The following is a 14,412-nucleotide window of genomic DNA, read 5'->3' as shown; positions in this document are numbered from 1 at the left end:
GGTGGTTGTTAACCAGCTAAAAAAATTAACTTTAAACTGCACCAACAGGCAAAACTTTACGGTTTTGTTTACGAAAATTAATCTGAGAATGGTTACTAAATACTTAACACAGCCTTGAAACTGCTAAACAAAAATTGAAACACATGATTACTATTTAATTCCAGTGGTCCCCAAAGTGCCAGTGGTTGTATCGCATATCTATATAACAGGATAATTTGCAGTAGTTTTAAGATGTTTAAAAAAATGTGACTACACTCCTTTTTTAAAGAGTTTAATGAGTTAAAAATGAAAATTACATGCCTTTAAATTGTTTTACAATGGTTCCGATGTTAAATTAGGTTACAAGTTTTACGATTTCCAGTATATCATACTGGAAAGTTTGACCTGTATTGCAAACTCATCTGAAACTTAAATTAGCAAATGCACAAAAACTTTATAGCCATTGACAGTTTTTTTGATATTTATAGAACCGTTCAAATTAAATTTATTACAACAGCATATTTTAAAGTTGCTTTACCTTGTGCAATTACAATTTTTGATCAGGGTTAAACATTTTAAAATAATTTTATAATAAATGTAGTTGTAGTTAACCAAATTGACACAGAATAAATGAAGGTTTAAAAACATACGTTGGTGGTAGAAGGCTCTTTTTGGAAGTCAAAGTTGCAGAGGCAAAACTGATGCTTGATGAAACTAAAAAAACAAAAAAGTTACACTCTTAATCACAATTAAATGTAATTAGCACTGCGCTGCTTTGTCTTCAGAAGTAACCATTGTTGAAAACCCACATTCACAAAGATAGATTGATAGGAAGGCAATAGCCACGACATGACCATTTCATTAAGCTTATGGTATGAATTGCTTAGTTTAGCCCAAAATATGGTCAAACTATCTTTCTCAAAGCCTAATCGGGTTGTCTTCTTGCAGCTTAAAGAGTTAATTAAATTTATTTTTTTGGAGTGAAGTAGATAATGTTGTAGTGGAGTAGATAATAAACTAAAAAAAAATATTTTTCAATTTTTATGCCCCCCTTGAACAAGCCTCATGGACGGGCTATGGCCCACAGGTTGGAAACCCCTGGTTTAAAGATTTATTATAAAATAAAGAAAATGTAAAGCAGTTGGGAAAAGGGGTAACTTTTAAACTTTTTAAAAATGGGTAACTTTTAAAGCTGCAAAAATTCCAACATAAGGTCAAAGATGAACCTAAAGATATGGAACTGCTTAAATATCCATGCAACATAAAATAATGAGGTTAAACATTTTTATTAACAAACAACTTGATATTAAGAATTAAGTTTTTGTCATGCACTTTATATATTATGCTATTCAACCAACTTAATTACTATTTACCTGCAAATTTTGATGAGCTGCCATCCTAATTAGAAAATCTTTAACATCTATAAGCTTTAAACCCAACAGGTCAGTTCGCATTTATTGGCACTTTCTCTGTTACCTTCAGTGTTTTTTCAGATTTCCAGGTGTTCAATCAGGATTTTATGCTCATATTGTATAAATATTTTAGATGTGCCCTAAGACTTTTCCGCAGATGTAATAACCTTGTTTCCTGGGTTAGATACAAATTTAGTGCACGCTGAAAGTAATTTTATTCAATAAATTTAATTTTTTATTTTTATATAAACCTATCAATATAATTACAAATACAATTAGCCTACTATCCTAAACATATATTTGATAGCAAGCCTAATCTTTAACGCTGAAGGCAAAAATATAAAACAAGCTCTAGACGAGAAACTCCAGCGCTAAGCTGCCTGACTTACTTTAAACTTCTGTTGCCAAATGTTTAAACTCAATTGTGATGTCATCCGCATATCGGCCAATCGGGCGTCTGAAGTTTAAAAATATGCGCGCCGTTCGAAAATGAAAAAAGCGCAATATAATAAATTGCGATGACAGCGGGTGCGGGTAATGGTCGTCGCGAAGTTGAATCAGCGGGAAGCCATTGTTGCCTTTCGCAGGAAACCGCGTAAATAGCAAGCACGATAAGTACTTTTCCATGAGATTTGGTTAATGTTGAAGCAACCTTTACTAATGTAATATATTTCAAATCTTTATTCCCGGATATATAGATATTCTTCTTAATTTTTTCTAAATAGGTAGCCTAAATCAGAAAACCTAAGAAAAAGGAAAGCAACAATTTATATTATATAGATGTTATGCTTGAAGAATAATTTTCTGCAACGAAAATTGAAAAATGGTAATTTCCATCCTTAGGGTTTTAAATTTAGTGCATCATAAAAATGATGGAAATAACCATCCTCTACACAGCTCGATTGGCTTAAACAAAACACGAAGCATGGTAAATTCCATCCCTAAGGTTGTCCATTTTTTTCAACATCACTTGAAAGGTGGAAACAACCACGCTTCTACAAATTTCCACCCTTTGAGTTTGTAATTTCCACCCTAAAATCGGACTCCAATTTACAGTGTGGGGGCTATGGATAATGTATAATATTTTTAACCTTCATAAGTAATACATAGTAATACTAATAATCGCATTTTGAAATTCCAGGGGGGCAAGTGCCCCCCTTGCGGGCGCCCATGGGCATATATACTAACTTTAGGAAATGTACACCTTTGTTCAGCTACGGTTGTTATAAAATCACAAAGGATCATTTACGAAGTTTTTTGTCAATTAGAATAATGAAAAAACAGAAATTTAAGTGATATTGCTAGATTAAAGCAAAGCTAACTATCAGTTCGCGGGCCAAAAAAGCGGAACTCGCGGGCGGCCTTCAGTTGGACCACACTGAATTAGAATATAGTTTTAGGCTGTGTGCATATAATAGAGTTTGCGCGAAATCGATTTAAAAAGTATGCTGTTTTTTGGGAAAAACAGTCGCTTCCAAACTGAGCGTATCTATAATCTTATAACCAACCGAAAAAGATAAATTAAATAAAGCGAAAATATAATTTTCAAAGGCTTGTCTTTATTTTTGATGCAAGAAATAGTTAACAACTTTGGTCTACTTGGGTTAACGTTATATAAGGGTATACGTAGATAAAGACGCCTGATTCCGAACGCTGCTTTTCTATCACAATTGTAAAAATATTCAGCGCCCAAAAAAAACAACTCAGCCAAGTTGTTTTCAGGCCGCACATCCTGGCAAATATCCAAGCGCTTTTCGTTAATAAATGTTTATTTACAAACAAAAGACCTACGATAGTTATACGACTCTAAATATAAAAGAGAAATGTTTTCTTACTTACAGCTGCAAACGATGCAATCTTACCTTTGTAATTCTTACCTTTGTAATGGGCCAGGGGCGAACAATATATTTTGGTTTGTTGGATGGACATACAACTGTTCTGATGTCGTAACGTGACGCTACAACGAACGTAAACTTACGACATCTTTAGTTACAGATCAAACACGTATGTGTGTGGAAGAAATCGAGTTTAAATTCGTCAAGGTTGTTTCTACTCAAGACAGGAATTTTTTCGCAAGAACAGCATTGCATTTTAATTGTCGAAACAATTATTTGAAAAGGATGTGACGTATTGTCAATGCATATTGATTTGTTTTTACATTTTTAAATAAAAAAAAAAGGTTTAGCCCCAATAGAAAATTGACACCTAAATTTAAATTCAGTATAAAATCGATAAAAATCGTCGTTTACAATAAAAAAAATATGTTTCCTCAAATGTCTTCACAGAAAGATAATTTAATAATTATCTTTTGAGAACAACCATGCTCCTGTTAAACTGCAAGTGGTTCATCGTTGGAGAGAATTCTCGGAATAGTTTCAAGCCATAGCTTACAACGTTTGGCCAATAGGTTGCTTCCTACGTCATAGGGAATTTTCATGATCAGGTGACGTTTCTTTTCGCAGTCGTACGCAGGCCAATGTTCAACGTCATCGTCGCTATTTGGGTTTCTAGCAAGGGAGTAGTTAAACAAACGTTAAAACCTAACGAATAAACTGTTTTGAAAATGATGCAAGTGGATAGCTTAACTTTATAGCGTCCATCAGATTTATGGTAATTAAAAAGTAGGCCATGTAAACTTGTGGAGACATACAATTTTAGGTTGGATTTAAGTACTGACATATAATCAAGAATGTTTAGGTGTTTGGGAAATTGGAAACTTGTACAATAGTGCTAAAGATAATACAAATCGGTTCTATCCGTAGACTTTTACTTGCGCGTAAATTTAACATTCAAATATTGCAACTGGTCACCATAATCACTTAAGAAAGTTAAAATCGTCTGACAGCACTTGCATCCACTATATCTTAAAATTGTGCAAATTCTGTAGACCTATAATGACCTGTGAGATTTTTATTTGACATTTCGATAAATGGCCTGACTTGGACTGCTGCAATTATTCTAGACTGTTTGGAGTTAAACATTTGAGAACGTTGTTTTCCCCGACTTTGTATGCACGGGAACAACTTCGTGCCTTGTTTTAGAATTTAATATATTACTTAGAAAAGGAAGTCCGGTTACTTTACTATTGACAATTTAACTTATTTTAAGCAAAGACATGCTTTGAGCCTAATTTGCAGTAGCAATGACACTGTGAGAAACTTGTTTCGTTGAAACATGTGTTGACTTGGATTTCATTTAATAAAAGTGGTTGCTTAATATCATTAATCAAACAAAATCACTGTTTGGCTACCTTTGGGCAGTTAATTATAAGAATCTGCAATGACATGGGTGCTTGTGTTTTTATTTTGTAGAGTTGATCATAACAATGTGCACCGGATGACACTATGTCAACTGTTGTTTCAAAAAACAGGCATTACTCTCCCACCCTGGAAACGGCATTACTCTCCCCACTGGTGTGTACCAGCTAACGCCAAACAGACAGTACCATTTTTGACGACCAAATTAAATGAGACAATATTTTTTTTTTCGAAATTAGAAGTAGTGGAAATATATTATATATTTTTTATTATATGTCGTGTTGTTGGTATACTAAACTCGGTGACATAGATTTAAAGAATTCAGGCAAACATGACCATCGATGCTTGGTTCACCTATATGCTACAGACACTGTTTGTTAAAATGTTTAAACTTTAGAAAACAACAACAATCATGTCAGCAATAATATCACCGCCCATTTGGAAAAAAGGATTACGCCCATTTGGAAAAAGGGATTAATTTAAACGTACCCATATTTAGCAAAAGTACACAGAGTCTTCATCCACTGCGTGCTTAAAAGTTTTTCGTCATCGCTAAACTTAAATCCTTCCAGGGTGAACTTGGAGTTGAGAAAAGGATAGCCCATGGTAAACAATACATCGTCGGAATGATCAGCCTCACAAATGGAAGACTTGATTTTTATATTTCCTGAGTAATCTTCGTCATGGTGTATTTTAGTTTGATGGGTCATGTAGTAAACGTAAGTGGGGAATCCAGCACCTGAAAGTGCAGGGTTACAACTTCTAGCTACGGTACTCAAATTTATTTTGTAGTAAAGTGAACAAAAATGCATATTTTTAAGGTAAGTTGACACGTTTTTAGGAATGACATTGCAAATTATTTTACCGGAATGCGCCATTGCCTGGCCAATTGAAGGGGCGATGAACATAGTGTCTTCAAAAACATTTCCCACAATCTTACTCCATTTATATTGATCCTCTTTGTCAAATTCTTTCCCGAGGGTCTCTATTATCAAATCAGTGACATCGTCTAATTTCTCAGGCTAAAATAAAATAAATTTGCGCCGAACGTTATGGCACATTTTCCTGAAATTTCACACAACCAAAACCCCAACGTGGCAGTAATTTACCAACCAAACCTAAAATGTATAGCATTTGATTGTCAATACATACTTGTAAAATAAAAGTTATTACTCGGGAGTGCAAACGTCATTTAAAGAACCTTATTTTAACTATATCAGTTTATAAAAATACAACAAAAAAATAGCATGTTTTGCGTTTCTCTCTTTGTTCAGAAACCTCTAAAAATATTTTATTTCTGTTTGTCATGCAATTAACAGTTAATTGGTCGTAAACCAAAGCATAAAATTAATGTTTTAAAATCTAATATTGAGCTTTTAAAATCTAATATTAAGTCTTTGGTATATGGTAATTGCACAACGTACGATAATTAGGGCGTCATTCAATGCTGAGTCACTGCCACCAAATTAGTTCCAAAATGACAAACTACGATGAAAAGTCTAAAGGACTAAAACGTTTGGCTACTATAATCAATATATGTACACATAAATCCTACCGGTATTGTTGATGCAAGCCAAGCCTTAACTGCATTAATGCACGTTTCATTATCTAGGCCCTTGCCAAAAGTTGGGGGCAAATCCATCGAAAGGATTCCACGTCCTTCGGTGCTGTTCACGCCCAACATGTAGGGAACATGGGCGAAATTTCCTTCTCGAATCATCTCAGTCGGATGTTTGGGGAGAACTTCACCGTCCACACTCGGTGTGAACATTATTTTGCGGTACTGAAAATTATACAGCACATCAGGCATCTTTACATCGTTTAAAGCAAAGCTTTGCAACTTAACAGTGTATAGGGCGACTTTAGGGCGTGCTTTAAAAATAATAATACGGTTTTTAATTGGAATTACTAACTAGACCGCAATTTTTCAAATAATTACGTCACAGAAATATTATTTCGCCTCTTCCTTGCGGTTTTAATGCGAGATCTTAATTTAAACACTTACATCATCCGCATCAATGGCTTTTATTATTGTTTTGGCGTCGATTTGTCCCAACTGTTTTAATATTTCCTCCGGATCGGTTGCTGTTATATTTAGTTCTTCATGAAGTAATTTACGTTGTGCCGACAAATCCGCATTTATCAACACTGTGAAAAAAATCACTGTAGATATTACCAACTTTTTTGCGAAACCTGATTGGGCACAACATGTAGGCCTACAGAAAAAGTTTACCTTAAAACCAAAAAAAGAAATTCACTATTATTGAGGAAGTTAAAATACATGAAAACGAACTCTGTTAGAAATACGATATACCGTACAATTTAGTTCAGTCAACATCTACCATGCTTCGTATGTCATTGTCCTTTCGGACTCACTTGGCAAAGTTGCCGTTCCGCTGTGACTTATGGCGCGATGAAAGAGTCCACGTGATTTTGGTGACAAGACGTGAAAGCTGACTGACACAGCTCCTGCACTTTGTCCAAATAAGGTCACATTGCCGGAGTCTCCACCGAAATTGCTGATATTGTCTCTTACCCATCTGCTCAAACAACAATTTGTTACGTTATGTACTTAAACTTCTACGATTTCTGACAACATAATACGTGGAATATTTTTAAGCCATTGGCACAATTTTTTGGTTATTTTTTAATTTTTGGTTTTTATTGTACTCAATATTGAACTTTTGTAGTCTTACCAAACGCATAAAATTAACTATTCTTGGTATAGTATAGATAATTTAGGTTAGTCATGCTGGTAAAAAATCTCACCATCTAATAAAAAAGGCTATTTTATCTGAAACATGTATCGCTTATCAGGTATTTTTTCTGTTTTTATATTTTTGCAGCATACTAACTCCATGGCCATGATTTGATCCTGCAGTCCCATGTTGCCTTTGCAGCTGGATTCCTTGCCGAGACTGTAGAATCCAAACACGTTAACACGATATTGTGGAACGACTAGAACGACGTCGTTGAGACCACAGAGTGCCTGACCGTTGTAACCAACTGCACCTCCAATGGTAAAACCACCTCCGTATAGCCAAAATAGCACCTATGTAAAGAAAATAAAGTTTCCTATCCCACTAAAATGTTTTTATCAATTTAAGTTTTATTACAACGAGAAAAGTGTTAGATCTGCGCTTGTCTAAACTGTTAAACTTAAATTTGTGTGTGGTTAAGAAATGGCTGTCATAACTTTTATGTTTTGCATAGTTAAAGCAGTTTCCGAACTTTTTCAACGTACCGGCAATTTTGCTGCCTTGTCGAGGTTGCTGGTGTACACGTTGAGGTAAAGACAATCCTCGCTTATTTTACCGAATTCTTCGTTTTCTAAAATTGAAACAGGAACGTATGGGAGCATTCCTTGCGTTAAGGAGATACCTGCCATTGGTGTATCTGGTCCTTTGCTGGCGTCCAAAACGCCACACCATGGTTCTGGCCTAAAAAAAATAGGCAAACAATTTTCCTAACAACATCCCAATGGTCGTAGCTAAGGCCACTGAGTTTTAAACTTTTTAAGCCAGGGAACACTATATGCACTTAAATAATCGTGCGAAATAGCAAACAAAAGTTTAGAATAATGCATTGCAATAAACAACACGTCAACTATTATTTACTTTCATGTTTTAGTGCAATATCTGGACCTGTTCGGATGATAATAAAATATTTTCGACTCTAATGCATTTAAGCAGCAACAGGCACACACAATTACAATCATTTTACTACAGAACGTTTTATAATTATTGTACAAAGTGAATGAAGCAAACGCGATAGAGATTCAAAGTGGTGTTGGTGCATATAATCACAAAAACATTTAAATCTTTTTTTTTTATGAACGTTTATAAAAGTGCCCAGAATCAATGTTAACCTAGTTATTTTAAGCTTGTATATTAGGATATTTTAAGCTTGTATATACAATATTCAACCAGATTTAAATACTTATCTTAAAAATAGTAGCCTACCAGAGAAACAAATCGCATAGCTCCGGTAACTCACGAAAATGTGAAATACGCTGCAACAGCGCGAAAAAAGGATAACGAACATGGCATGCCCATTAAGATGTTGTAGTTTCCCACAATCTTACTCCATTTATATTGATCCTCTTTGTCAAATTCTTTCCCGAGGGTCTCTATTATCAAATCAGTGACATCGTCTAATTTCTCAGGCTAAAATAAAATAAATTTGCGCCGAACGTTATGGCACATTTTCCTGAAATTTCACACAACCAAAACCCCAACGTGGCAATAATTTACCAACCAAACCTAAAATGTATAGCATTTGATTGTCAATACATACTTGTAAAATAAAAGTTATTACTCGGGAGTGCAAACGTCATTTAAAGAACCTTATTTTAACTATATCAGTTTATAAAAATACAAAAAAAATAGCATGTTTTGCGTTTCTCTCTTTGTTCAGAAACCTCTGAAAATATTTTATTTCTGTTTGTCATGCAATTAACAGTTAATTGGTCGTAAACCAAAGCATAAAATTAATGTTTTAAAATCTAATATTGAGCTTTTAAAATCTAATATTAAGTCTTTGGTATATGGTAATTGCACAACGTACGATAATTAGGGCGTCATTCAATGCTGAGTCACTGCCACCAAATTAGTTACCAAAATGACAAACTACGATGAAAAGTCTAAAGGACTAAAAACGTTTGGCTACTATAATCAATATATGTACACATAAATCCTACCGGTATTGTTGATGCAAGCCAAGCCTTAACAGCATTAATGCACGTTTCATTATCTAGGCCCTTGCCAAAAGTTGGGGGCAAATCCATCGAAAGGATTCCACGTCCTTCGGTGCTGTTCACGCCCAACATGTAGGGAACATGGGCGAAATTTCCTTCTCGAATCATCTCAGTCGGATGTTTGGGGAGAACTTCACCGTCCACAGTCGGTGTGAACATTATTTTGCGGTACTGAAAATTATACAGCACATCAGGCATCTTTACATCGTTTAAAGCAAAGCTTTGCAACTTAACAGTGTATAGGGCGACTTTAGGGCGCGCTTTAAAAATAATAATACGGTTTTTAATTGGAATTACTAACTAGACCGCAATTTTTCAAATAATTACGTCACAGAAATATTATTTCGCCTCTTCCTTGCGGTTTTAATGCGAGATCTTAATTTAAACACTTACATCATCCGCATCAATGGCCTTTATTATTGTTTTGGCGTCGATTTGTCCCAACTGTTTTAATATTTCCTCCGGATCGGTTGCTGTTATATTTAGTTCTTCATGAAGTAATTTACGTTGTGCCGACAAATCCGCATTTATCAACACTGTGAAAAAAATCACTGTAGATATTACCAACTTTTTTGCGAAACCTGATTGGGCACAACATGTAGGCCTACAGAAAAAGTTTACCTTAAAACCAAAAAAAAAGAAATTCACTATTATTTAGGGAGTTAAAATACATGAAAACGAACTCTGCTAGAAATACGATATACCGTACAATTTAGTTCAGTCAACATCTACCATGCTTCGTATGTCATTGTCCTTTCGGACTCACTTGGCAAAGTTGCCGTTCCGCTGTGACTTATGGCGCGATGAAAGAGTCCACGTGATTTTGGCGACAAGACGTGAAAGCTGACTGACACAGCTCCTGCACTTTGTCCAAATAAGGTCACATTGCCGGAGTCTCCACCGAAATTGCTGATATTGTCTCTTACCCATCTGCCCAAACAACAATTTGTTACGTTATGTACTTAAACTTCTACGATTTCTGACAACATAATATATAGGTGGAATATTTTTACGTCATTATGGCACAATTTTTTGGTTATTTTTTGTTTTTTGGTTCTTTATTGTACTCAATATTGATCAAACTTTTGTAGTCATACCAAACGCTTAAAATTATCTATTCTTGGTATAGTATAGATAATTTAGATTAGTCATGCTAGTAAAAAATCTCACCATCTAATAAAAAAGGCTATTTTATCTGCAACATGTATCGCTTATCAGGTATTTTTTCTGTTTTTATATTTTTGCAGCATACTAACTCCATGGCCATGATTTGATCCTGCAGTCCCATGTTGCCTGGGCAGCTGGATTCCTTGCCGAGACTGTAGAATCCAAACACGTTAACACGATATTGTGGAACGACTAGAACGACGTCGTTGAGACCACAGAGTGCCTGACCGTTGTAACCAACTGCACCTCCAATGGTAAAACCACCTCCGTATAGCCAAAATAGCACCTATGTAAAGAAAATAAAGTTTCGTATCCCACTAAAATGTTTTTTTTCCAATTTAAGTCTTATTACAACAAGAAAAGTGTTAGATCTGCGCTTGTCTAAACTGTTAAACTTAAATTTGTGTGTGGTTAAGAAATGGCTGTCATAACTTTTATGTTTTGCATAGTTAAAGTAGTTTCCGAACTTTTTAAACGTACCGGCAATTTTGCTGCCTTGTCGAGGTTGCTAGTGTACACGTTGAGGTAAAGACAATCCTCGCTTATTTTACCGAATTCTTCGTTTTCTAAAATTGAAACAGGGACGTATGGGACCATTCCTTGCGTTAAGGAGATACCTGCCATTGGTGTATTTGGTCCTTTGCTGGCGTCCAAAACGCCACACCATGGTTCTGGCCTAAAAAAAATAGGCAAACAATTTTCCTAACAACATCCCAATGGTCGTGGCCAAGGCCACTGAGTTTTAAACTTTTGAAGCCAGGGAACACTATATGCATTTAAATAATCGTGCGGAATAGCAAACAAAAGTTTAGAATAATGCATTGCAATAAACAACACGTCAACTATTATTTACTTTCGTGTTTTAGTGCAATATCTGGACCTGTTCGGATGATAATAAAATATTTTCGACTCTAATGCATTTAAGCAGCAACAGGCACACACAATTACAATCCTTTTACTACAGAACGTTTTATAATTGTATAAAGTGAATGAAGCAAACGCGATAGAAATTCAAAGTGGTGTTGGTGCATATAATCACAAAAACATTAAACAAACATTAAAAAAACAAATCTTTTTTCTTTTTTATGAACGTTTGTAAAAGTGCCCAGAATTAATGTTAACCTAGTTATTTTAAGCTTGTATATTAGGTAACAATATTCAACCAGATTTAAATACTTATCTTAAAAATAGTAGCCTACCAGAGAAACAAATCGCATAGCTCCGGTAACTCACGCAAATGTGAAATACGCTGCAACAGCGCGAAAAAAGGATAACGAACGTTGCATGCCCATTAAGATGTTGTAGTTTCGTTGATGAGATATTTTATTAAATAACTTTAACTAAATGCATGACTTTTTTAATTAACTTAATAACTTTTTTAATTAACTAAATTAAAAAAAAACTATACATAGTTTTTTTACCATTTTTTACGATTTCACCGAAGCTTAGAATGCATTAATTAAATAGTATATTTATAAAATAACCAAGTCAAGGCAAGTTACTCTTATTAAGCCCGAGCGTATGCTTAAAATACTTGTTTAAAACAACATTGGTCAAACCGAAGTTGAACCTGAAGGTTTAAACTGCTTCGAACCGAGGCCAGAACAGAACCGAATTGTGAAAAACAATATGTTAACCTAATCCGACGTCCAATGTTAAACCAGTGATTTTCGATCGCTGTTTCATAGAGCAATATTCAAATTAATAATTTTTTTGAGGAACACCTGTTGATGATTCCTTACGAAACACCGCGTAACATCGGTTAAAATTCAGTGGTCTAGGCAATAAATAACAACAAACAAGACAAAACTCTCGATGGCCATAACGAGACAAAATTCAGTTTAACGACATAGCGGTTGGCTAGTACATTGCCTCCTTTTCCAATAGTTGTATGAACTGCCAGAAGTCGATATTCGAACGTTAGCCAATCACTAATGTTGATCGCTCTTTACTGTGATTGGCAGATAGAGTCAATGCTTTTAGATGTTATAAAAATTAGGTATTTGTTTGAAAAAAACAACTGTCGACTTTAATATAGGCACATAGCACTAAAATAAATAGTACCGTCATCCATAGTTTGAAAATAACGGATAAGGATCGTTAAAGCTAAGTATTCCTACTTTTGAGGTGCTTTGAATCTAAGATTTCCAAGTGGTGGCTTCGCAAATGGAATTCCCATGTAAGCATAAACCTGTTTGGCCTCTTCATGGTTTGCCTTCGGTATTGCAACCCCTTTTACCAGGCCTAAATTAGTTTCAACTACAGGGCTTTCCATGACAGATTATATTCTAAGAAAAAGGTTTATCTTCTGAAAAAAAAAATGTTTTAAGCTGAGTGAACAACATGTGTTGTTGTTTGTAGCGTAATGCTGATTGTTATCCAAAACAAAATGTTATCTTTTTCGTAGTCCGTGCAAAGAATTCTTGGTAACGTAACGGGCCCTGCTGTAGACGAGAAAGTTTGTCACTCTATTTATGGCCCAAATCCATATTAGTTCTAAATATCATCTGAATTTAAAAGATAAACAAACAATTTAACCTTTGATACAATGAATAAGCCGCACATCTATATATCTCATCCACGTATGCCAATTTCCTTTGCAAACCGACTAATGCTGATTACCTTTAGTACTGTCAACAAAACGAACTTTTTTGTCCAACATGACATTCTAACTTGCTTGTTAAACATAACGTGTTTAAAAGACACAAACAACTAAAGCAAATAGTTATTAATAGTAAAATTGTTTACCATCCCTATTCAACTAGATCGCAATTGTCTTTCGCAAGCAAACAACATGGACTATAATAAGATAAAAGTGATTGTCCGTGACCGTTTGCGTTTCGTAATTTCGATGTAAATTGCCTTTTTTTGTATTGCATGGATTTGAATAGCTTACGTAGCTCACAATCACCCACAGAGATATATTTGTCACATTCTAACGGATTGTAATATTCGCAGGCGCACCATACAATATTTCAGGGACACTCGGATTCCAGCCAGCTGGAATAGTCATGGTTGAGTTAGTGTTGCTCTACAACAGTGCTCTACAACAGTGCTGGGTTAGCGAACAAATATAGCTTTAACGGTAAGAACCCCAAGGGAAAAAATCGCTGTTTGCATGATCAGGTTTTAAGTGTAGCCATTTTTTATATTGCTAAACACGGCGTATAAGATCTGGAAGTTGAATTTGAAATCGAAAAATTGCTTGCTTATATAATTTAGGAACCCATATGCCGAATCCAGGAAACTACGTCAAATCATAACATCACAAAGTTACGCCGAAATGGGACGTCATAAAAAGTAACGTTAACACGGTTTGTTTAAGTTTTAGGTTTGTGGTGTTATTTTCAATATAAAAGCAACACTACCAAGATGTTATCACTTGGCACAAAGCGTTTTCATAAGTTGCCCTAAATTTGTATTTTCGAGGGTGCGATAAGACGCGCGGTGCCTTTTGACTAAAATGATTTTTTTTAAATAAGCGATTTTATCAACAAGCACACTTAAAGCTCACAACATATTCGCGCGGAACGAGAAAAAAAATTCATTTAGGTATAGTTAAAATAGTCAAAAAGTGCAGTTAGTGGGCATGGCCAAGTGGCACCTTGGGTCCGCCCCGGCATGTATACCAATTTAAATTTATATACCAGTTTACATATTACATTTATTGTTTGTTCTCAGTAAAACAGGGATACAACAATACACTAAGTATGGATTCACAGCCTTTTTGTGTTAGCGTGTAAGTGATTCGCATTGTTTTCAATTAAATATCGACAAAAAGGAATAGGTTTTACAGCTATACCCAGCTTTGTTTACACGTTCCGGTTGAGTTATTTCTGTC

General features: G+C 35.0%; 1 protein-coding gene across 1 annotated transcript; it reads right to left on the bottom strand.

Moving 5' to 3' along the window:
- Nucleotides 1–3,323: 3,323 nt before the first annotated feature.
- On the bottom strand, nt 3,324–12,869 carry LOC146140034 (pyrethroid hydrolase Ces2e-like). The gene is made up of 15 exons (XM_083392599.1): nt 12,692–12,869; nt 11,052–11,247; nt 10,661–10,857; nt 10,171–10,334; nt 9,798–9,940; nt 9,348–9,575; nt 8,660–8,814; nt 7,893–8,088; nt 7,504–7,700; nt 7,025–7,188; nt 6,654–6,796; nt 6,204–6,431; nt 5,514–5,670; nt 5,138–5,387; nt 3,324–3,898 (listed from the first exon to the last, which is right to left on the bottom strand). Exons 1-15 carry the CDS (start codon nt 12,844–12,846, stop codon nt 3,721–3,723), a joined length of 2,751 nt encoding a protein of 916 aa, XP_083248725.1. The 5' UTR covers nt 12,847–12,869; the 3' UTR covers nt 3,324–3,720.
- Nucleotides 12,870–14,412: the final 1,543 nt, after the last annotated feature.

This window comes from Ascidiella aspersa, chromosome 6 (genome assembly GCF_963924565.1).
Source record: "Ascidiella aspersa chromosome 6, kaAscAspe10.2, whole genome shotgun sequence".
In the NCBI taxonomy this organism is placed as follows: domain Eukaryota; kingdom Metazoa; phylum Chordata; class Ascidiacea; order Phlebobranchia; family Ascidiidae; genus Ascidiella; species Ascidiella aspersa.
This window is presented reverse-complemented; position numbering and strand designations above follow the sequence as displayed.

Coding starts and splice junctions, on each gene's coding strand:
- LOC146140034 (XM_083392599.1), bottom strand. CDS start 12,846: ATGGAAAGCCCTGTAGTTGAAACTAATTTAGGCCTGGTAAAAGGGGTT. Junction 10,858..11,051: donor ACAAGGCAGCAAAATTGCCG/GTACGTTTAAAA, acceptor TTCTTTACATAG/GTGCTATTTTGGCTATACGG. Junction 8,089..8,659: donor TTTTTTCGCGCTGTTGCAGC/GTATTTCACATT, acceptor TATTTTTTTTAG/GCCAGAACCATGGTGTGGCG.